The sequence below is a fragment of the Cherax quadricarinatus genome, chromosome 51 (genome assembly GCF_038502225.1).
Source record: "Cherax quadricarinatus isolate ZL_2023a chromosome 51, ASM3850222v1, whole genome shotgun sequence".
In the NCBI taxonomy this organism is placed as follows: domain Eukaryota; kingdom Metazoa; phylum Arthropoda; class Malacostraca; order Decapoda; family Parastacidae; genus Cherax; species Cherax quadricarinatus.
The window spans coordinates 7,489,887-7,513,469 of record NC_091342.1 but is presented as its reverse complement, the minus strand read 5'-3'; the positions used below and the strand labels follow the sequence as shown (position 1 = coordinate 7,513,469).

Below are 23,583 nucleotides of genomic sequence, written 5' to 3'. Positions count from 1 at the left end.
ATGTTTAGAAAAAAATTATTTTTTCATAAGATTTTTTTTTTTTTTTTTTTTTTTTTTAAATTTGGCCTACCCTTAGAACAAGTCTCTGACAGGGCCTGTCGACCCTGAAAGGGTTAACGGTTAACATCCTATGGAGAGGGAGCATGGACACTGGTCCTCCTACAGCTGCTAAAAACAACAGACAGCCCCACTCCACAAAGGCGACAGCAAAGCAATAGCAAAGAACTACAGACCGTTATCGCTAACGTCTCATATCACGAAAATGTTTGAAAGGGTTCTTAGAAGCAAGATCATCACCCATCTAGATACCCATTAGTTGCACAACTCAGGGCAACATGGGTTTAGAGCAGGTCATTCCTGTCTGTCCCAACTACTGGACCACTATGACAATTCAATTCAAAGTTTATTCTCTATAAAGATTACAATGTTGAATTTACAGAATTTGGTTGTTGTGTGGTTTACATGTAGTTAAATAATGATTACAGAGTGTACTACTAGAACACCTAGCATGGCTAGGCATTTTGGGCAGACTTAGTTTAATTCTTTATTTTAAAATATTACAGATTATGAGGTAAGTTGGTATTATGGCTAAGTGACTAAATACTAGTTTGTGAGTTTAGCAATGTGAATGCTTTTGTTTTGGCACAGTACATAGTTTCAGTATTGGAGTATCATAGGATTCATTATTTTAAGATTGAGATTAATATTTCTGTTTATGGTCAAATGGGTGAGTGAGTGTAAGTGTGAACCACCAGGTGGTATTCGGGTAGTTAGTTGATGGGGTTTATCAGGGAGATAAGATGTTTTCTAATGGTAGTTTTGAAGGTGGTGAATGTGTCTGCAGTTCTAGAGTTCTCAGGTAGGGTGTTCCAGATTTTAGGGCCATGGACATACATTGAATTTTTGTAAAGGTTTAGTCGGAAATGGGGAATGTCGTAGAGATGTTTGTGTCTGGTGTTATGCCTGTGGGTTCTGTCACAACTATCAAGAAAGCGTTTTAGGTCAAGGTTGATATTGGAGTTTAAGGTCCTGTAGATGTAGATTGCACAGTAGTAAGTGTGGATGTACTGAACAGGGAGTAAGTTTAGATCTATGAAGAGTGGGGGGGTGTGTTGCCAGGGATGGGATTTAGTGATTATTCTTACTGCAGCTTTTTGTTGGGTTATTATTGGCTTTAGGTGTGTTGCTGCAGTTGATCCCCAAGCACAAATAGCATAGGTGAGGTATGGATAAATAAGTGAGTGGTATAGTGTGAGAAGGGCATTTTGCGGCACGTAGTATCGTATCTTGGAGAGGATCCCAACTGTTTTGGATACTTTTTTGGTTATGTGTTGGATATGGGTGCTGAAATTCAGGTTGTTGTCAAGGTATAGGCCTAGGAATTTGCCCTCATTATGTCTGGTAATTAGAGTGTTGTCGATCTTAATGTTAATTTGTGCATCTCCTGCTCTGCTACCAAACATAATATAGTAGGTTTTGTCAGTGTTAAGCGTAAGTTTATTGGCTGTCATCCAAGTGGATATTTTGATCAGCTCCTCATTAACAATGGTGTTGAGGGTGGCAAGATTAGGGTGAGAGATGACATAAGTCGTGTCGTCAGCAAAGAGAATGGGTTTCAGGTGTTGGGATACGTTTGGAAGATCATTGATGTATATGAGGAAGAGCAGGGGACCAAGGACACTTCCCTGCGGAACTCCAGTATCAAGTGGCCGAATTGTTGATGCTGTGTCTTTAATGGTAACATACTGATACCTATTAGTAAGGTAAGATTTGAAATAAGCAAGCGCATGGCCTCTTATACCGTAATGGTCAAGTTTGTGGAGTAGGATGTCGTGGTCTACTGTGTCAAAAGCTTTTCTTAGGTCAATAAAAATTCCTAGTGGATATTCCTTATTTTCCAATTCGGTGTAAAGCAGATCTAGCATTTTTATGATTGCATCATTAGTGCTTTTATTTTTTCTAAATCCAAATTGGCAGGGGTTGAATATGTTTTGTGCTGTTATAAATGAATATAGTCTCCTGTGCACGAGTTTCTCGAAGATTTTGGATAGCAATGGTAAGTTTGATATTGGCCTATAGTTGTTTAAGTCTGTAGGGTCACCACCTTTATGTATTGGTGTAACCCTTGCCATCTTGAGTAGTTTCGGGAAGGTGCTAGTTTCTAGTGACTTGTTTCGGGAAGGTGCTAGTTTCTAGTGACTTGTTAAAAAGTAATGAAATAGCATGCGAAAGGATATGGGCCGCTCGCTTGTACAGTAATGGTGGGACATTAGACAGATTCCCTGAGTTGTTTTTAAGTGACTTTATAATCTCGGTGACTTCCGAGGGCTCAGTTGGTGCAAGATAGAAGGAATTTGGGAAATTCCCATCTAGGTAGTCCCCGGCATGGGCATTAGTATGTGGGATTTTATTGGCGAGATTAGATCCTATGGTTGAGAAGAAGTCGTTTATCTTGTTAGTTGTGTCAGTGGGATGTAGTGGTGTTTCATTAGGTTTAGTTAGGACAATATTCTTGTTTTTTTTCAGTTTGTGGGTCCCTAGAATCTGAGTGTGTGTTTTCCAGGTCTTTTTTATATCTTTTCTAGTGTCTGTGAATCTACTGGAGTAGTATAGTTGTTTGGCTTTCTTTATTACTTTGGTGAGAACTGATGAATAGTGTTTAAGAATATCTTTGTGTATTAAGCCCTGTCTGTATTGCTTTTTATATTGGTGTTTCTTGTCAATGGATTTCAGCATGGTGCTGGTTAGCCATGGGCAACCAAGCCATTTGTTTGTGATCTGTTTCGTTTTTATAGGACAATGTTTGTTGTATAGTCTAAGTAATTTGTTAAGAAAAATGTCTGTCCAGTCATCAATACCATTGGCCTGGATACTCTAGAAGACAAGCAAAATGCAGATGTAGTATACACAGACTTTGCAAAAGCCTTTGAGAAGTGTGACCATGGTTTAACCCTTTGAGGGTTTTCGTCGTACTAGTACGTCTTACGCGTAGGGGTTTTTGACGTACTAGTACGCATAAATTCTAGCGGCCTCAAATCTAGTGGGAGAAAGCTGGTAGGCCTTCATATGAAAGAATGGGTCTATGTGGTCAGTGTGCACAGTCTAAAAAAAATCCTGCAGCACACAGTGCATAATGAGAAAAAAAAAACTTTGACCATTTTTTTGGAATAAATCAGCGACTTTGCAGTGTATTTTCGTATGGTATTTATTGTTGTATTCTAGTTTTCTTGGTCTCATTTTATAGAATGGAAGACATATTACAGAAATTGAGATGATTTTGGCTGGTTTTACAATGAAAGGTGCCTTGAAATTGAGCTCAAAGTAGCAGAAATGTTCGATTTTTACCAAACTTCAAAAGTAAACAAATCGTGCCAAGCGTGCAATACACGTCAACTGGTGAGTCTAATATTCTTTCACAAGTGCACCAATAATATTTATACCATTTTTTACACTAATGCAGTAGTCTGCATAACAGTAAATCTTATATTTTTTGTGAGAATAAAAATTCAAAATGGAAAGCAAAAGAATATAAGAGGGGCCTTGAGACGTGACTAATGACTAGAGGAAATGTCATTTTAGTGCCAGGAATGTCTTTCTTGTTTATTCTGGACCCTATTCGGAAATTGGCATCTTTTGAAATTTGTGTGAAATTGGCAAAATTGCTAAATTCTGACCACTGTACTGGATAGTTGAATTTCATAAATGGGTGGTTTTTTCACCCATTCGATAGAAAAAATGGAGTTCTAGCGAAATATTCATGTTTTTTGTCGACTAGTACAGCGAAATTGGCCAAAAATGGGGCTCAAAGTGGGCAAAATCGCCGATGCGTAAACATCGCCGAGACCGCTAACTTTGCGAGAGCATAATTCCGTAAGTTTTCTATCAAATTTCACACTTTTGGTGTCTTTATGATCGGGAAAAGATTCTCTATCTTTTCATAAGAGAAAATAATTTTTTTTTTTTTTTAAATTTGGCCAACCCTGAGAACGAGTTTCGGAGAGGGCCTGTCGACCCTCAAAGGGTTAATACTGCACAAAATGTGTGATAAAGGAATAACAGGAAAAGTTGGTAGATGGATCCATAATTTCCTAACAAATAGAACACAAAGAGTAGTAGTAAACGGAGTATAGTCTGAGGCAGCTACGGTGAAAAGTTCTGTTCCACAAGGCACAGTACTCGCTCCCATCCTGTTCCTCATCCTCATATCTGACATATAGAGGGATGTAAGCCACAGCACCATGTCTTCCTTTGTAGATGACACCCGAATTTGCATGACAGTGTCCTCCATTGAAGACACCGCAAGACTCGGGCAGACAACCATATCTTTAAATGGGCTGCAGAAAAACGATATGAAGTTCAATGATGAGAAATTTCAATTACTCCAATATGGTAAACATGAGGAAATTAAAACTATGTCGGATTATATAACAAATTCAACCACACAATAGAGCAAAAAAATAATGTAAAAGACCTGGGAGCTATCATGTCAGAGGATCTCGCCTTCAAAGATCATAACAGTGTATCAATCTCATCTGCTACAAAAATGATAGGATGGATAATGAGAACCTTCAAAACTAGGGATAAGATAAGACTTCGTTCGGATTTTTAACCCCGGAGGGTTAGCCACCCAGGATAACCCAAGAAAGTCAGTGTGTCATCGAGGACTGTCTAACTTATTTCCATTGGGGTCCTTAATCTTGTCCCCCAGGATGCGACCCACACCAGTCGACTAACACCCAGGTACCTATTTGCTGCTAGGTGAACAGGACAACAGGTGTAAGGAAACGTGTCGTAATGTTTCCACTCGCCGGGAATCGAACCCGGGCCCTCTGTGTGTGAAGCGGGAGCTTTAGCCACCAGGCCACCGGGCCACACAGCCAAGCCCATGATACTCTTCAGGTCACTTATTCTATCTAGGCTGGAATATTGCTGCACACTAACAGCACCTTTCAGGGCAGGTGAATTTGCTGACCTAGAAAATGTACAGAGAACCTTCATGGCACACAACTACGATAAAACACCAAATTACTGAGAACGCTTGAAGTTCCTCAATCTGTACTCCCTAGAATGCAGGCGGGAGAAATACATGAATATACACATTTGGAAAATCTTAGAGGGATTAGTACCAAACTTGCACACAAAAATCACCCCCCACGAAAGCAAAAGACTCGACAGACGATGCAACATCCCCACAATGAAAAGCAGGGGTGCCACTATAACACTAAGAGACAAGACATTAAGTATCAGGGGCCCAAGACTGTTCAACTGTCTTCCAGCATACATAAGAGGGATTACCAATAGACCCCTGGCTGTCTTCAAGAAGGCACTGAACAGGCACCTGAAGTCAGTACCTGACCAGCCACACTATGGTTCGTACGCCGGGTTGTGTGTGGCCAACATCAGCACCCTGGCTGATCAGGCCCCGATTCACCATGAGGCCTGGTCACAGACTGGGCTGCAGGGGCGTTGACCCCCAAAACCCTCTCCAGGTATACAGTACCTCTGTTATCTTGGAGCAGTTTGTATATGTAGATCCCATGTTGTGATTTTCCTTAACCCTTTCAGGGTCGAGAGACCCTCTCCTAAACTTGTTCTCAGGGTCAAAAATTTTTCAAAAAAAAAAAAAAAAAAAAATATGAAATGATAGAGAATCTTTTCCTGATCATAATGACACCAAAAGTATGAAATTTGATTGAAAACTTACGGAATTATGCTCTCGCGAAGTTAGCAGTCTCGATGATGTTTACGCATCGGCAATTTCGCCCACTTTGATCCCTATTTTCGGCCAATTCCAATGTACCAGTCGACAGAAATCATAACTATTTCACTAGAACTCCATTTGTTCTATCGAATGAGTACAAGAAACCACTCATTTACCGATTTCAACTGTCCAATAAACTGGTCAGAAGTTGGCAATTTCACCAATTTCACACAAATTTCAAGAGATGCCAATTTCTAAATAGGGTCCAGAGTAAACCAGACAGACATTTCATTAGTCACATCCTCAGGCCCCTCTTACATTTCTTTTGCTTTCCACTTTGAATTTTTATTCTTACAAAAAATAGAAGATTTACTGTTATGTAGACTACTGCATTAGTGTAGAAATGGTATAAATATTATCATCGTACTTGTGAAAGAATATTAGACTCTTCAGTTGACGTGTATTGGACTCGTGGCATGATTTGTTTACTTTTGAATGTTGGCAAAAATCAAACATATCTGCTACTTTGAGCTCAATTTCAAGGTATTTTTCATTGTGAAACCAATCAAAATCATCTCAATTTCTGTAATATGTCTTCCATTCTATAAAATGAGACCAGGAAAGTGAGAATACAACCATAAATACCATACGAAAATACACTGCAAATTTGCTTTTTTAAACCAAAAACATGGTTGGAGTTTTTTTGCACTGTTTGCTGCAGGATTTTTTTTTATACTGTGCACACTGACCACAAAGACCCATTGTTTCATATGTAGGCCTACCAGCTTTCTCTCGCTAGATTTGAAGACGCTAAAATTTACGCGTACTAGTTCAGCACCAACCCTGGCGTGCAAGCCGTACTAGTACGACACCGACCCTGAAAGGGTTAATGGGCTTTGAGATAAATGGAGAGATTGGAGGAGTGTTATATCCTTGTCTATTATAAGGAAATTAGAATGACTTGAGCTCTGTCTCCCATGTGGCTAAGAATCAATTAGTTGTCAGTCAGTCCACTGAAAATATCTCACTAATCCTATGGGCAGTTAACCCAGCACAGTTTTGCCAATTAACCCTTTGAGGGTCCGTCCCGTAGATCTACGGCTTTATGTTCAGGGTCCAAACCGTAGATCTATGTCATGAGCTCAGCTCACTCTGATACTGTGAGTGGTACATTTGGGCCTAGATATGAGGGAATACATACATCTATGTGGTATGTGTGCACCACATAAAACAGATCCTGCAGCACGTTGTGTATAATGAGAGAAAAAAAACTGAAATCATGATTTTTCGATTAAAACAGCAACTGCAGTGTTTTTTTGTATGTTTTTTATAGTTGTATTTGCGATTTCTTGGTCTCATTTGATAGAATGGAAGACATATTACAGAAAGAGAGATGATTTTGATTGGTTTTAGCACTGGAAATGGCTTGAAACTGAGCTCAAAGTAGCAGAAATGTTAAATTTTTGCCGATATTCAAGAGTAAACAAACGACCTCACACGTCTACTACACACCAGCTGGTGGGTCTAATATGCATTCTCAAATATGGTGATATTTATACAATTATTACAATATTGCATAACAGTAAATCTTCTATTTTTTGGTGTGAATAAAAATTCATTATGTGAATAAAAAATCAAAATGGAATTCATTTGTAAAGCCTCAAAACGTAACTAATGAACAGAGGAAATGTTAGTTTAGTTCCAGGAATACCTACATTGTTTATTCTGGACCCTATTTTGAAATTGGGATATTTTGAACTTTGTGTTAAATTGGCCAAATTAACAATTTCCGATCACTTTAATTTGTAGTTGAAACAGTTGACTTGGCGATTTCTTGTGCTCAATCTATAGAATAGAAGTAATACTAGTGAAATAGCTAAGAATTTGGTTGACTGGAATAATGTAATTGGCCTAAAATGGGAGTCAAAGTCGGCAAAATCGCCGATTCGTAAATATCGCTGACACATCAAAATTCGCGAGAGCATAATTTCGTGAATTTTCCATCAAATTTCGTACTTTTTGTTTTATTACCTTCACAAAAAGATTCTCTACCATTTCATAAGAAAAAATAACAATTTTTTTTTTTTTTTAAATTCTTGGACACTGGGGCACCACTTCAGATTTGGGCCTTGGACCCTGAAGGGGATAAAATAGGGAGAAGTGGAATTTTGTGCCATACTTTGGTTTTAACTCTTTCAGGGTCCAGAGGCCAAATTTCAAAGTGTGCACCAGGGTCCAAGAATTTAAAAAAAAAAAAATTATTTTTCCTTATGAAATGTTAAGAGAATATTTTTCTGAAGGAAATAAAACAAAAAGTACGAAATTCGATGGAAAATTGACGAAATTATGCTCGGCGATTTTGCTGACTTTGACTCCCATTTTAGGCCAATTACATTACTCCAATCGACCAAATTCTTTGCTATTTCACTAGTACAGTGGACCCCCGGTTAACGATTTTAATCCGTGCAAGAGGGCTCATCGTTATGCGAAATAATCGTTATGCGAATGAATTTTCCCCATAAGAAATAATGGAAATAAAATTAATCCGTGCAAGACGCCCAAAAGTATGAAAAAATTTTTTTTTTACCACATGAAATGTTAATTTTAATACACACAAACTGAAAAAGGCATGCACAATTACATGACACTTACTTTTATTGAAGATCTGGTGATGATTGATGGGATGGGAGGAGGGGAGAGCATTATCTTCTTACTGTTTAGAAGGGGAATCCCCTTCCATTACGACTTGAGGTAGCAAGTCCTTTTCCGGGGTTACTTCCCTTCTTCTTTTAATGCCACTAGGACCAGCTTGAGAGTCACTGGACCTCTGTCGCACAACAAATCTGTCCATAGAGCTCTGTACCTCCCGTTCCTTTACGATTTGTCTAAAATGGGCCACAACATTGTCATTGAAATAGTCACCAGCACGGCTTGCAACAGCTGTGTCAGGGTGATTTTCATCTATAAAGGTTTGCAGTTCAACCCACTGTGCACACATTTCCTTAATCTTTGAAGTAGGCACAATGGATTCCACAACTGGCATAGGCTTCTCAGGGTTAGCCCCAAACCCTTCAAAATCTTTCTTAATTTCCATACTAATTCTCACCCTTTTTACCACAGGGTTGGCACTAGAAGCTTTCTTGGGGCCCATGGTCACTTATTTTCCAGAAACAGCACCGAAAACACTGTAATAATACAAAATATTCCGAGTGTATGCTTGGATGTTACCGCGGAGGCTGGCTGGTAAACAATGGGACGGCCGGCACATGTGAGGCTGGCTGAGGGCACATTGGACGCGTCTCGGACGAAAATCGGTAAGCGGGTTTTTAATCGGTATGCGCGGCAAAAATTTTGCGATAAAAGTAATCGGTATGCGGAAAAATCGCTATGTGATGCCATCGTTATGCGGGGGTCCACTGTATTACTTCTTTTCTATCGATTGAGCACAAGAAATCGCCAAGTCAACTGTTTCAACTACAAAATAAAGTGATCGGAAATTGGTAATTTGGCCAATTTAACACAAAGTTCAAAATATTCCAATTTCAAAATAGGGTCCAGAATAAACAATGTAGGTATTCCTGGCACTAAACTAACATTTCCTCTGTTCATTAGTTATGTTTTGAGGCTTTACAAATTAATTCCATTTTGATTTTTTATTCACATGATGAATTTTTATTCAAACCAAAAAATAGAAGATTTACTGTAAAGCAGTATTGTAATAATTGTATAAATATCATCACCACATTTGTGAATGTATATTAGACCCACCAGCTGGCGTGTATTAGACGTGTGAGGTCGTTTGTTTACTCTTGAACAACTGCAAAAATTTAACATTTCCGCTACTTTGAGCTCAGTTTCAAGCCATTTCCAGTGCTAAAACCAATCAAAATCATCTCTATTTCTGTAACATGTCTTCCATTCTATCAAATGAGACCAAGAAATCGCAAATACAACTATAAAAAAACATACGAAAAAACACTGCAAAGTCGCTGTTTTAACCCTTTGACTGTTTCAGGCCCCTCTCTGAAACTGTCATTCTATGTCGCCAAATATTCAAAAAAAAAAAAATTATTTTTTCTTATGAAAATGTTAAGATTATTTTTCTGAGTGTTTTAGTCCAAAAAAAAATTTTTGCCATCGGTACTTACCGAGATATAGAGCCATGAAGTTTGCAGAAAATGAGCCGCGTATGGCAACAGCGGGGACTGCCGCTCACCCGGTAAACTTTAGTTTACTTGTAATTGAAGGTTTTTTGTTTTTTTCACTATTTTATTTTTTCACATAACTTATGTGGCCTATGAGACCAAAGTAAGGTGCAATGTATATATATACACTCGTATACAACACAATAAGCACACAAACAATTATCAATATATTGTTTACAAAACTTGTTTACAAAAACAAACAAACAATCATCCTCCTCCTCCTCCTCCTCCTTCTCCTCCTCCTCCTCCTCCTCCTCCTTCTCCTCCTCCTTCTCCTCCTCCTTCTCCTCCTTCTCCTCCTCCTCCTCCTCCTCCTTCTCCTTCTCCTTCTCCTTCTCCTTCTCCTCCTCCTTCTCCTCCTCCTCCTTCTCCTCCTCCTCCTTCTCCTCCTCCTTGTCTTGTATGGGAGTGTGTGGCTTATAATTGTTTTGAGTCAGAAGTCGGCAGCTGTCAAAGTGACATATTGTCTCATTAGTCACTCCCCCTACCGCCTGTCAAAACAATGGGGTCGGATGCTGCTTCCCCTCCTCCATTCTATCTAATTATCTTTCTCCCTCATTCTATATCTTTCAATCTGTCTCTCTTTCTATCTGTCTGCCTATCTCTGTCTCACAGGTACACATAAATACAAGTATACATAGTGTAAATTACCTAGGATAACCCAAGAAATCCAGACAAAGTGCTATACTCTGCTTGAAGATGTGAGTAAACGTGATGACACAGTCTTGTGGCTCTCTCTGAGACAGAGAGCTAGATGGACAGACAGGGAGCTTGACAGACAGACAAATAGACAGACAGAAATGTTTGTGTACCAGCAAAAACAAAGGGAGGGCGATGGTCATGTAATATTACCCTCCTTTACGCTCATCAAAGTCAGCTCTTATCAGATGTTATCTCCCCTTATCTTGTCACTGTCATGGGGTGGACTTTTTTTTTTCTTGCTTCAAGGGAACAATATTATTACATCTTCTTCTTCCTCCTCCTCCTCCTCCTCCTCTTCTTCTCCTCCTCCTCCTCCTCCTCCTCCTCCTCCTCCTCCTCCTCCTCCTCCTCTTCCTTCCCTCCTCCTCCTCCTCCTCCTCTTCCTCCCCTCCTCCTCCTCCATTGCTTTTGGTCTCAAACTCCTCCAAATCATGAAATTGATCTTCACTGACACTTCCATCTGTGTTAGAGCATCACTTGGGAAGAGAAGAGTCCCAGATTTGCTGGGGAATCACATATTTCTTACCGCTAGACATGCTGAAAAAGGACAACTGAAATGGCATTCCCACAATGCACCACTGGCTCCCCGATTTTTTTTATATGGTGCACACTGACCATGGAGACCCATTCTCTCACATGTGGGCCTACCAGCTTTCTCCTGCTTGATTTGAAGCTGCTAGAATTTATGCGTATAAATACGTCAGAAACATTGGCTCGTAAGACGTATTTATACGTCGGAAACAGTCAAAGGGTTAATTGAAAATTACGGTCTCAGTTTTTTCTCTCATACACTGTGTGCTGCAGGATTTGTTTTATGTGGTGCACACATACCACATAGATGTTTTCTCTCATATCTAGGCCCAAATTTACCATTCACAGCTTATCAGAGTGAGCTGAGCTCATGGCGTAGATCTACGGTTTGGACCCTGAACGTAAAGCCGTAGATCTACGGCACGGACCCTGAAAGGGTTAATCGTGGTGTAATATCTGGAGTATACATACCTAGAGGGTTTCGGGATCAATGCCCTGGCAGCCAGGTCTGTTACCGAGCCTGCTGGTGGATCAGGGTCTGATCAACCAGGCTGTTACTGCTGGTCGCATGCAGGCTAATGTACAAACCACAGCCTGGCTGATCAGGTACTGACTTTAGGTGCCTCTCCAGCGCCATCTACACTGTACGCTGTAACAGTATAAACAAAACTGAGTATCGCACCAAAATGACAGGACAGTGCCACCTTCAATCTGGGATAAATGGTTCCCTGTAGTTCTAGTATTGGTTTTAGCAACAATGATAAATAAATACTTGTTCGATTACAGACTCTTCTCACTTAATGATGGAGTACCGTTCCTAAGACCACATCGGTAAACAAATTCATCGCTAAGTGAGGAGCATACTATAATGGTAGGGAGTTTGTGTCAACCATCTTTGGTATTGTTTTAATGTCACCGTTTCACCATTTATAACATTTCTGATATATTTTTAAATGTTTATACAGTAGTGTACTGTATATTGTAATAAAAAGAATATAGGAAATCACCCCTAATATATATTATATAGGTATGCATACTCGTCAGAGAGCCTTATATATTATATTATTATGCATACTGGTCAGAGAGCCTTATATATTATATAGGTATGCATACTGGTCAGAGAGCCCTTCGTTAGTCCAAGGCATTGGTAAACAAGTACATCGCTAAGTGAGGAGAGGCTGTATTGTAATGTTGCCTATGTCAAAGGTGATTATTGATACGATTAGGCATACATGCAGTGACCAGGACTTTTCTGCTTAACAAGAAGGTTGATACAACCATGCCCTAACCTCAGGAAGGAAGGTTTTGCTTAGTGCTTTAAATGGTAAATCCTATGATTGCACCCATACTGCTGAGACTTCTCAGCTGTTCTACAAAAATCTCTAAACCATATAGGGTTTCCCTGCTTTAGTACCATATAAAATGCTGACTTTAAATTATAGATGCCTCCTCTGTTAGTAGGATTTCCAAGTGATTCATCAGGAACACTGTGCAGAACACACGCACTACATTTTAAAGAAATTTTTTGCCACTTGGGTCAGGAAACCATAAAGACTGCCACCTTTCCCAAGGCTTGTGTTGTGAATAGGATACAGACCTTTGGGAAATATGGAATGGAAGGAGGCCAGACTGAATGGAAAGCTGTAGGGAGGTCTAAAACTGGTTGTATAGGATAATGTTGATAGGTGGTAATCCCTGAATGGTTGATTATATCAAGTGCAATTTAATTTCTCAAAATATAGTAATATTGATGAGCATTGTTTCATTTCCTAAATTTGGTGTAGAATATAAGATGGGTTGTTTAGATACAAATAGATAATTAAAGTAATATAAAACAGTATTGTTAAAACATTAAGTTATGGTAGTACATTTCATATCTTAAAACAGGGTCGAGATTTTACAAAATGCATGGCAGCAGCAGTAGATGCCAAAATAAGAGGGCGCATCAGTGAACTGAAGTACATCTTTCTGCTAATGGAAAATGTAAGTGCAAAATGCAGTGTGAGAAGCTCTAATTCAATGGAAGAGAGAAGTGTACAAGATGTCTCTCTCTTCAAGTTTGTCAAGGGCTTCAAAAAGGAAATCCCTCAGCAAACATTTGCAGCTATAATTAATGATATTGTCCAAGGTAAGCATTATTTTTTAATATTTTTCTTTTTCTTAAATTTTGGCCTATTTCTCATTGTATTTTGTATAACCTTCCAGCCTTTGCATGCTCACTGCAACTTATTGTCTTGTTCACTATTGGTGTTTGTCACTAGGGGGGGATTCACCCTGCATTTGTGGAAGATCACCATTGATGTAAAAGAAATTGTGTGTGGGGAGGGGGGCTAAGGCAGGATGACTTGAAAAAGAAAATATATTCACAGTCATTCATTCAGTTGCTGTCTTTCAAGAAATGGGCAGACATACAATTCAGATTACACTCAACTGCAACATTTCCTTCTTCCGAGTGCAGGCACTGCCCTTCCCACCTCCAGAACTTAAGTCTGGCTAAGCAATTTCCTTGGATCTCTTCATAAATGTTACCTTGCTTGCACTCTAGCACATCTCTTCTCCATTCCCTCCTATCCAACATGCTCACACAAGTCTGCTGGTTGCTTCTTTACCTCTTCCGTTAACCCATTAACTGTCCAAACATAGATCTACATTCACTTGCCCAGTGCTCCAATTTTTTTTTTTTTTAATTAAAGAGGGTAATTTTCTGTGTGTAATAAGACCAAGAAAAAAAAAATTCTTCTAGGACCAGTACTTACTGAGATACAAGACAGCAAAGTTGGCACTGGATACTCACCTGACAACAACATTGAGTCCTGCCGCTTGCAGAAGTGTTGCCAATATACCCTTTTTTTTCTCGTTTTTATATCTTATATAATTTTTATGTTCTGATAATTACAATTTATAGTAGTTCTTGTGATTTCATAGCCAATCTTTGTTGTGACACTAATATTAGGTACTGAAATTGTACTCAAATTGTCACAAACACACTGACAGGTGAACATTTACACCTGCCTTAGTCATTTACTATTGTCTAGGAATATATACAAAGTATTTATAGGTTCCAGCATTGTTTTAGACATGCTGGAGTATATATTAAACTGCTTGAAGCATAGTGTTAAGACAAGTGTTATTAAACTGCTGACAGGGTAAGCAGTGGAGTTGTTACACTTCTTGATTGTGCACTGCTGCAGGAAACCCTGGCTTTATTTGTTTTCACTGTTACACATGAACATGTCTGTCTGTTTATCTGTCTGCCTGTGTGAATGGTGAATATATTTATTGTAGGAAGTCTGAATAAAGGAAGAATAGGTATAATTGAAAACTGCTGCATTAGCAAAACACTATAAAGTGAGGTGCACCTGTACTTGGGGACACAGCTGAATGTTATAGATGAACTGTGGGTATCAGGAAGTATTTCTTCAGTCTCACAGGTCACTTTGAAGGGGTGGGGACAGGTTTCATGTATAGTTTTATGAGCAGTTAAGGCCCATGAAGCTAGGAGGGAGTGATTCAGGCTAGCAGCAAGTTGTTAGGTAAGACACATATGCAACAGTTAGGTATCTTTATTTCGAAACGTTTCGCCTACACAGTAGGCTTCTTCAGTCGAGTACAGAAAAGTTGAAAGAAGCAGAAGAGACTTGAAGACGATGTAATCAGTCCATCACCCTTAAAGTTTTGAGGTGGTCAGTCCCTCAGTCTGGAGAAGAGCATTGTCCCATAGTATTTTAATGTTCAATCTGTCAGGCACTGCAAAACAAGGGTATCTTGGTACAGACCTGCAATCAACTTCGACAATCTCTACTGGTGGGAGCGGCTGGATTTGAGAGGGACCTGACCTCCCAACATCTGTGTTCTTACCTCTTCTAGTGACCTGCGTCTCACCTCCTGGCGCTATATAAGGCTCCATCCTGTCACTTCATCTCCATATTGTTTCATACTATGGGACAATGCTCTTCTCCAGACTGAGGGACTGACCACCTCAAAACTTTAAGGGTGATGGACTGATTACATCGTCTTCAAGTCTCTTCTGCTTCTATCAACTTTTCTGTACTCGACTGAAGAAGCCTACTGTGTAGGCGAAACGTTTCGAAATAAAGATACCTAACTGTTGCATATGTGTCTTACCTAACAACCTGTCGGTATTTTATACCATTTTAATAGAAGCAAGTTGGTGGGCAGGGCCAAGAGCTAGGACTCGACCCCTGCAACCACCTGTAGGTGAATACACTTACCATTTTTCTCATCTATTCTGTGGTTCATCTCATCTTGCATAGACTTCTGCTGACATGTCATCTCCCAAATACAGTGGTCCCTCGTTTATCGTCGTTAATCCGTTCCTGGAGGTGCGACGATTATCGAAAAAGACGATTTTCGAATCAATTTTCCCCATAAGAAATAATGTAAATACAATTAATCCATTCCTGACACCCAGAAGTATTAAAACAAAAAATTTTTTTACATGAAATATAGATGTAGTACATAAACAGTACAATGGGACATGATGAATGAAACATTAACAGCATAACACTTACCTTTATTGGTGATTCTTCTTAGTGTATGGAAGACTGGAGGAGGAGAGAGATTGGATTAGTTACTGTTTGGAAGGGGAATCCCCTTCCATCAACACCTTAGGTACCAAGTCCTTTTCTGGGGTTACTTCTCTTCTCTGTTTCTTAATGCCACTAGGGCTAGCTTGAGAGTCACTGGAGTCCTGTCTCGCAAAAAAAGTATCCAGAGAGCTCTGTTTCTGGCGTCTCTTTAAAACTTCCCTAAAATGGGCCAAGACTCTGTCACTGTACAAGTTGCTGATATGGCTTGCAACATCCTTCTCGGGGTGATGTTTCTCCATAAATCTTTTCATCCTACCCCACATTTCAAAAATCTCCTTAATTTCTGAAGAAGGCACCTTCCATCTCTCTTCCTCCTCCTCTGCAGCAAGATTCTGAGCTGCATTCTATTGCTGTTCCTGCTGAAGCTCTTGCAGCTCCTCAGTGGGTAGCTCTTCGTTGTGGTCCTCCACCAACTCTTCCACATCCTCCAAACTCACATCCAACCCCATGGAACTCCCCAATGCCACAATCGAGTTCACAACTGACATAGGCTCATCAGGGTCAGCCACATACCCTTCAAAATCCCTCTTGTGGACACAATCTGGCCACAGTTTTCTCCAAGCAGAGTTCAAAGTCCTGGTAGTCATGCCCTCCCAAGCCTTACCTATAAGGCTTATGCAATGGAGGATACTGAAGTGTTCTTTCCAAAACTCTCTTAGGGTCAAGTGAGTGTGTGATGTCACATTAAAGCACCTTTGAAACATTGCTTTGGTGTAGAGTTTTTTAAAGTTTGAAATGACCTGCTGGTCCATGGGCTGAAGGAGAGGAGTGGTATTCGGGGGCAAGAACTTTACTGTGATGAACCCAAACTCCTGCAGAATTAGGTCATCCAAGTTTGGAGGATGAGCAGGTGCATTGTCCATTACTAGGAGGCACTTGAGATCCAATTTCTTTTTCAAGAGGTAATTCTTCACACTAGGGCCAAACACTTCATTGAACCACTCGACAAAAATTTTCCTCGTGACCCATGCCTTATTATTAGATCTCCAAAACACACACAATTTACTCTTCATAACATTGTTTTTTTTTTTTTTTTTTTTTTTTTTTGAACACTCTGGGATTTTCAGAATGGTACACTAGTAATGGCTTCACTTTGAAATCCCCACTAGCATTAGCACACAGCATAAGTGTCAGCCTGTCTTTCATAGGCTTGTGTCCTGGCAGTCCCTTTTCCTCTTGAGTAATGTAGGTCCTCTTTGGCATTTTCTTTCAGAAGAGGCCTGTTTCGTCACAATTGAGAACTTGTTCAGGTTTCAGTCCTTCAACCTCTATGTACTCCTTGAATTCACTTACGAATTTTGTAGCTGCAATTTTGTCCGAACTGGCAGCCTCACCATGCCTTATCACACTGTGTATGCCACTTGGGTTCTTAAATCTCAAACCAACCTTTGCTGGCCTTAAATTCACAAATATCAGTACTCGTTGCAGGCAATTTCTGCTAATTGTTTCTCTTTTATCCACACCAATAATAACTTCTCAACCTCTTTGAGTACTGGTGATCTCATTTTTGTCAGCATATTTACCCCCTTTGCGACAACAGCTTCCTTGATTTCCTTTTTCTTGCCCACGATGGAAGATATGGTTGTACGGGATTTGTTATACATCCTAGCCAGTTCAGCCACACGTATGCCATTTTCATATTGTTCAATGATGTTTTTCTTGAATTCAATCGTATTTCTCACCTTCCTTACCAAAGGCTTGGCACTAGGAGCTTTCTTTGGAGCCATGGTAGCTTATTTAGCATTTGCAAGCACTAAAATGAATGGAATACAGGTACCATCCGATTTACGACCGAGTTCGGTTCCGACAAACCGGTCGTAAGTCGAAATGGACATAAGTCGAACCTTATTACTGAATATCAACATCACGTTTTTGTAATGACTTTTTTTTTTGTTTTATTTTGGTATTTCATTTTTTACTTTTACTTTTTATGCTGTTAGTACTGTACTTTATACTGTAAGGTTTAGGTTAAACACTGTGTACAACACAAACAGTTGTTTTTTTCCCAGAAATTTGGCATAGAAAACATAAGTTGAATGGTCATATGTCGAGCAGGTCGTAAGTCGGATGGTAGGTGTACAGTGGATCCCCGCATAACGATATTATTTTAATCCAGAAGTCTGTTTAGGTGCCATTATAGACCGAATTTGTTCCCATAAGAAATATTGTGAATTAGATAAGTCCATTTCAGACCCCTAAAAATACACCTACAAAAGCACTTACAAAAATAAACTTACATAATTGGTCGAGTTGGGAGCTGATCGTTATCCGGGGGTCCACTGTATTATGAAATATTTCGTATGAACACGTGAGGGGACTGTCGCTCACTGGTAAGCAATGGCACACTGGCTGGGAAGGGAGGCCGAAGTGGCTCAGAGCCGTGAGTACATGTCCAGGACGAACAACGATTAGTGAGTCAACCGACCATTTGCGAACCAATGTTTGGACTAAAATAACGCTACAATTTCTGAAAAGGATGACTATATTTCCCCCAACTACTGGAATTCCTTGTACAACTATGTATCATGTCCAAATAAACTGTATGAATATGAATTGTCTAGATCTTTGTTACACTCATCATCATGCTCTTTTCTGTTTGTTAAACATGGTGTCCATCATGCATTTCTATCTAAGTCCTACTTGCACAGGGAGATAGGTTAGGATATGTAGGAGGGACATAGACTAAACTTCACTGTCCACAAAAAGCTCTTTACTGCTCTAATATACCATTTGTATGTGCATCAGTTAGCAACATCTGCCATATTACTTCCCTTTCTTCCTTGTGTGCCTTTCCTAAATCCATATATACAACAAATAGAACCTTGCCTTTATCTAAGTAGTATTCGCTATAAGTTTTAATGTAAATACGTGGTCTACACATCCTCTAACCTTCCTGAATCCTTGCTCCTCTGCAGTCCTACTGTCTTACCCCTTTATTTTTTAGATAATTGGGAAGTGCTAAAGCCTTAGGGGTCAGATAGTACTTGGGGAATGGGAGGCATTCAGGTTCAATCCAAGGATGAGAACAGAAAAGTCTCAGTTCCTTGGATCAAGAGCCCTTCACTGGAATCAAAGCACCCCAATCCTTGAGGGGCGTTTACCCCTAACTCTTCAATAAGAAGTCTACCATACACTACCTGGCATAATCAACAGGCTTCTTTCTTCTTCTTTCAACAAACCGGCTGTATCCCACCAAGGCAGGTGGCCCAAAAAGAAAAACGAAAGTTTCTCTTTTTAAATTTAGTAATTTATACAGGAGAAGGGGTTACTAGCCCCTTGTTCCCAGCATTTTAGTCGCCTCTTATAACACGCATGGCTTATGGAGAAAGAATTCTGTTCCAATTCCCCATGGAGATGAAGAGGAAATAAACAAGAACAAGAACTAGAAAGAAAATAGAAGAAAACCCAGAGGGGTGTATATATATATGCTTGTACATGTATGTGTAGTGTGACCTAAGTGTAAGTAGAAGTAGCAAGACGTACCTGAAATCTTGCATGTTTATGAGACAGTCAAAAGACACCAGCAATCCTACCATCGTGTAAAACAATTACAGGCTTTCGTTTTACACTCACTTGGCAGGACGGTAGTACCTCCCTGGGCGGTTGCTGTTTACCAACCTACTACCTAGGATTCAACAGGCTTATCCCTATGTAATTCTTAACATTCTTGTTTCCCATTTTCCCTCTGGAAAGGAACTATACATGCTCTCTGCTATTTCTTAGGTACCTTACCATCTTCCATACATATACAATATTAAACAAATAGAACAACCACTCCAAAACTATATCATGATATGCTTTTAACACCTTAATCTAATCTATCCTAGCTATTTAGCATCCCTTCCCCCTCCCTTCATTCTACCTACTGCCTCATGCAGTGGGTTGAGTCATGGACTGAAGAAGTCACTCATGGCATAGAGTTTTCTTGTTAATAGTCCTAATGTATGCATAAGTGTGTTATTCCACACCTTGTTAGTATTGCCGTAATAGTTCAACCTAGCCTTTTGTTGCTAAGAGTGCTCAGTTATCTTGTAGGTTAAAGTTCTCTTCAAAAACTAACCAGTTCTGAAGAAGATATTAACATCAAAATGACAGAAATCTAATTAATTTCCTCTCTCTATTTTTAATCAGACTTAATGCATTCTAAAGTAGGAGTTGGGACTCATTTAGTAAATGTAATAATACATTATTTTTACCTTTTGGCATTTTTTCTTAATTATCTGACTTAATTGCTGAAAGATGTTGACATGCACTGCATTGTTATACAGTGGTACCTCAAGTTTCGAACAGCTCCCAACTCAAACAGTTATGTAAGTGTGTTTTTGGGGGTCTGAAATGGACTAATCTAATTTACATTATTCCTTATGGGAACAAATTCGTTCAGTAACGGCACTCGAACAGCCTTCTGGAACGAATTATGGCCGAAACTCGAGGTACCACTCTATTTTTAATTATAATTTTAGTCTACAATTTTAAGATTTTTTTTTTTTTTTTCAGATTTAGTTTGCTTTCATCAGAAAGGTAAAGCATATAAACATCTCCATCCAGAAAACATTCTCTTGGTTGATGGTGTAGCCAAATTATGTTCTCAAGAAAAGATTGTAGAAAGTTCACTTAAAGAAAGTTGGTCTTTCAAGTGTCCACAGTCACCTGGTCAGAAAGAGGCCATTGACACTTTTGCTGATGATGTGTACAGCCTTGGAATTATGATTTTATGGTTATCTTGCCTTGGTGTGGGTAATTTAGAAGCTGCTAAGAAAGCTGCAATCAACAGCATTCCATCTATTAAACATCTTATTGCTGAAGAACCTAGTGAGCGACCCACAATGCAAGAACTCCTCCTGCAACAATGGCTCTTACCTGAGGCCTTGCATACTAATCAGCAACTTGCTTTATGTCCAGAGGGAGTCTTGACAATGATTAATGAGAATGAACTTGATGTTAAAAGTGAGGCAGTTACACATATGGTAATCGAGGAAAGTAATATGGAATGTACAGATTCTAAAAGTTGTGTTGCCTTGAAGCCAGAACTAGCTAAATTTGATGAAAACATTTTGTCACAAACAGAGAATGTAGATTATAAAGATCTGGTTTCTACTGTACCAAATTGTCCATCACTAGAAGGTATTAACATGAAAAGTGCAAGACAGAATGGAAAATAAAAAATTAATAGAATTTCATGATCAATATATAGAAGCATATGATGAGAGAGAGAATAACAAAATACATTTCCTTGAACATATAGCTCCACATGTGGAGAATATCAAGAATCCAGTGGAATCTCTCTCACAGGTTGTGTTAGAGGATAATAATCAGGATCATTCAAAAAAATGCATGACTCAATGAAAAAATGGCCTCTTCAATGATTGCAGAGTAAGGATTATATTAAATGTCAAGTTATTTTGTTAAAGTTGTATTGGAGTATTAGAATGAAAAATTGATTTTGGAATACAGATGTTGAAGGAGAGCCAACATATTAAAAAAAAAAATAAAGGTAGATCTTAATATTTTGTTTAGCTTCAAAAGCAGTAGGATATTATTTTCATCAGGATTACTTTCAAAGTGATTTCCAGACAGTTTCCCCTTACAATGGAAGAATTTTGTTTTAAGACTTTTTTACCTTAGTACTCAGGGGTTAAGTATCAGCTTCTGGTCACTTGCCAGATTCACTGTCTCAGAGCCTTGTGAGACCTGTTGAACCTATTTTAAGGACTGTGACAGTCTGTCTCCATCACCTCTATGTCGATATTATTTCCACTGCCTGAGCACCATGTGAATGGTGAAATACTTTCTGACATCCCTGCAACTCATCTGGGTCTTTTAACTTCCAGTTGTACCTGTTTCCCTCTCAAACGGCCTGTTCCTGTCCATCCTATCAATTCCTCTTGAGTAGTATTCTGTATATGATCATGTAAGCTCTGGTCTTGTCCTCCAGGGTCATTAGATTCAATTCCTTAAGCCCCTCTTGTAGTTCATAACCCCTATCTCGGGAACTAGTCTCATTGCATAATTCTACACTTTCACCAGTTTCTTAACATGCTTCCTTAGGTATGGGTTCCTTACTGATACTGCATCTTAAGATAGGCCTGACATATATTATGTAAAATGCCTGAAATAACTACAGAGATTCCCAAAGGCCACTCAAATTTGCTAGGCAAGTATTGGCTGCAGAAGTCATTTAGTTAATGTGAGCCTCTAGTGATGTGATAGCACTGCATATTCCCAGGTCCTTTTGAATGAGGTATGTCACTCATAAACCAGAAACAGCACTGATCCTTATGGCACACTGCTTATTCATCCCCATTCTGACATCTTTGATAATCATCCTTTCCCTAAGGTAGTACGTGATCCACCAGAATACATTCCATTATTCCTGCCTGTTTCTCAAGTTCTCTTCCTAGTTTCATAGGGTACAGTGTTAAATGCCATCTTGCAGTCTAACAAAATGCAGTCCACCCAGCCTTTCCTATCTCACTTGTTACTTCGTCATACAATTGCAAAAGGTTGGCAAGACAAAACTTTTCCTCTCTGAGCCCATATTAGTTGTTTTTTTTATGTAACCACTTCTCTCCAAGTGCTCTACCACTCTCCTAGCCCTTGTGGTTTAGCACTTCTTTTTGATTATAATAATTACCACTCTCCTGACTGTCTTCTCCATTTGGATTTAGCACTTGATTATATCATTTTCTATTACCTTGCAAGGCCTGATCACGGACTGGGCTGCTGGAACATTGACCCCCAGAAAAACCTCCAGGTAGATGGTATAAATGTTAGTGAAACTGGCCAGTGGTTCAATGCTTCATGCTTATGTCCTTTCCTAAATAGTATATGTACTACATTTGCTGTCTTCTAGATCTCTCGCAAACTGTCCTGTGTTCATTGATTTGTTGTGGATCATAGTTAGCGGTTTGGACAATGCTTCTGCTTCCTCTTGCAGAATCCATGGTGATACCCTGTGAGATCCCACTGCCTTTGATTTATGCATCTCCCTCATTCCCCCCCCCCCCCACCCCTCTTTTTTTTCTTCTCACTTCCTCTGTTGTGTGAATGGTCCAGTACCTACTAAGGTACTTTTTTTTTTTTTTTTTTTTTTTATTTCCCTGGGCTTTCTTTCATTGCCGATTTCCACTGAGAAGGCCACCTTAGTTTGTTCAGCACTGGTGGAGGATTTTTGTGAATGAAATTGTAAGCCTTTAACCATATAAGACAGCTACTCTCAAATTTAACTTGTTCTATATCAAAATTGTTTGCCAATAAATAAATAAAAAAAGCCTTTCTTTCCTGCTTTCCATAGTGTTACTAGTAGATATACACAAAGTGTTATAGTAAAATTGATAACTTTCTATTGTTAGACATTCCTTCATTTAATTATCAAGTTTAATAAAATTCCTTTATTTTATAATGGCTTAATGAATACAATCTTAAGGTACAAAATAAAAAGACCAATATTTTCTGTAATAATTAATTTAAAGGTAAACAAATTAAAAAGACCAATTATTTTATTATTATTTTTTTTATTATCACACTGGCCGATTCCCACCAAGGCAGGGTGGCCCGAAAAAGAAAAACTTAAACCATCATTCACTCCATCACTGTCTTGCCAGAAGGGTGCTTTACACTACAGTTTTTAAACTGCAACATTAACACCCCTCCTTCAGAGTGCAGGCACTGTACTTCCCATCTCCAGGACTCAAGTCCAGCCTGCCAGTTTCCCTGAACCCCAACATTTATGAAAGGGTTCAGGGAAACCGGCAGGCCGGACTTGAGTCCTGGAGATGGGAAGTACAGTGCCTGCACTCTGAAGGAGGGGTGTTAATGTTGCAGTTTAAAAACT

The 23,583-nt window shown here is 39.2% G+C and overlaps 1 protein-coding gene across 2 annotated transcripts in view; it reads left to right on the top strand.

Moving 5' to 3' along the window:
* LOC128694698 (uncharacterized) overlaps positions 1–23,047 on the top strand; it is a 65,483-nt gene extending 42,436 nt beyond the window's left edge. For both annotated transcript variants that reach the window (XM_070095758.1, XM_070095757.1), the window contains 2 exons: positions 13,027–13,267; positions 20,247–23,047. In XM_070095758.1, the coding sequence (XP_069951859.1) occupies positions 13,027–13,267; positions 20,247–20,911 (906 nt within the window). In that variant the 3' untranslated portion in view covers positions 20,912–23,047. The remainder of the gene's footprint in view (positions 1–13,026; positions 13,268–20,246) is intronic.
* Positions 23,048–23,583: the final 536 nt, after the last annotated feature.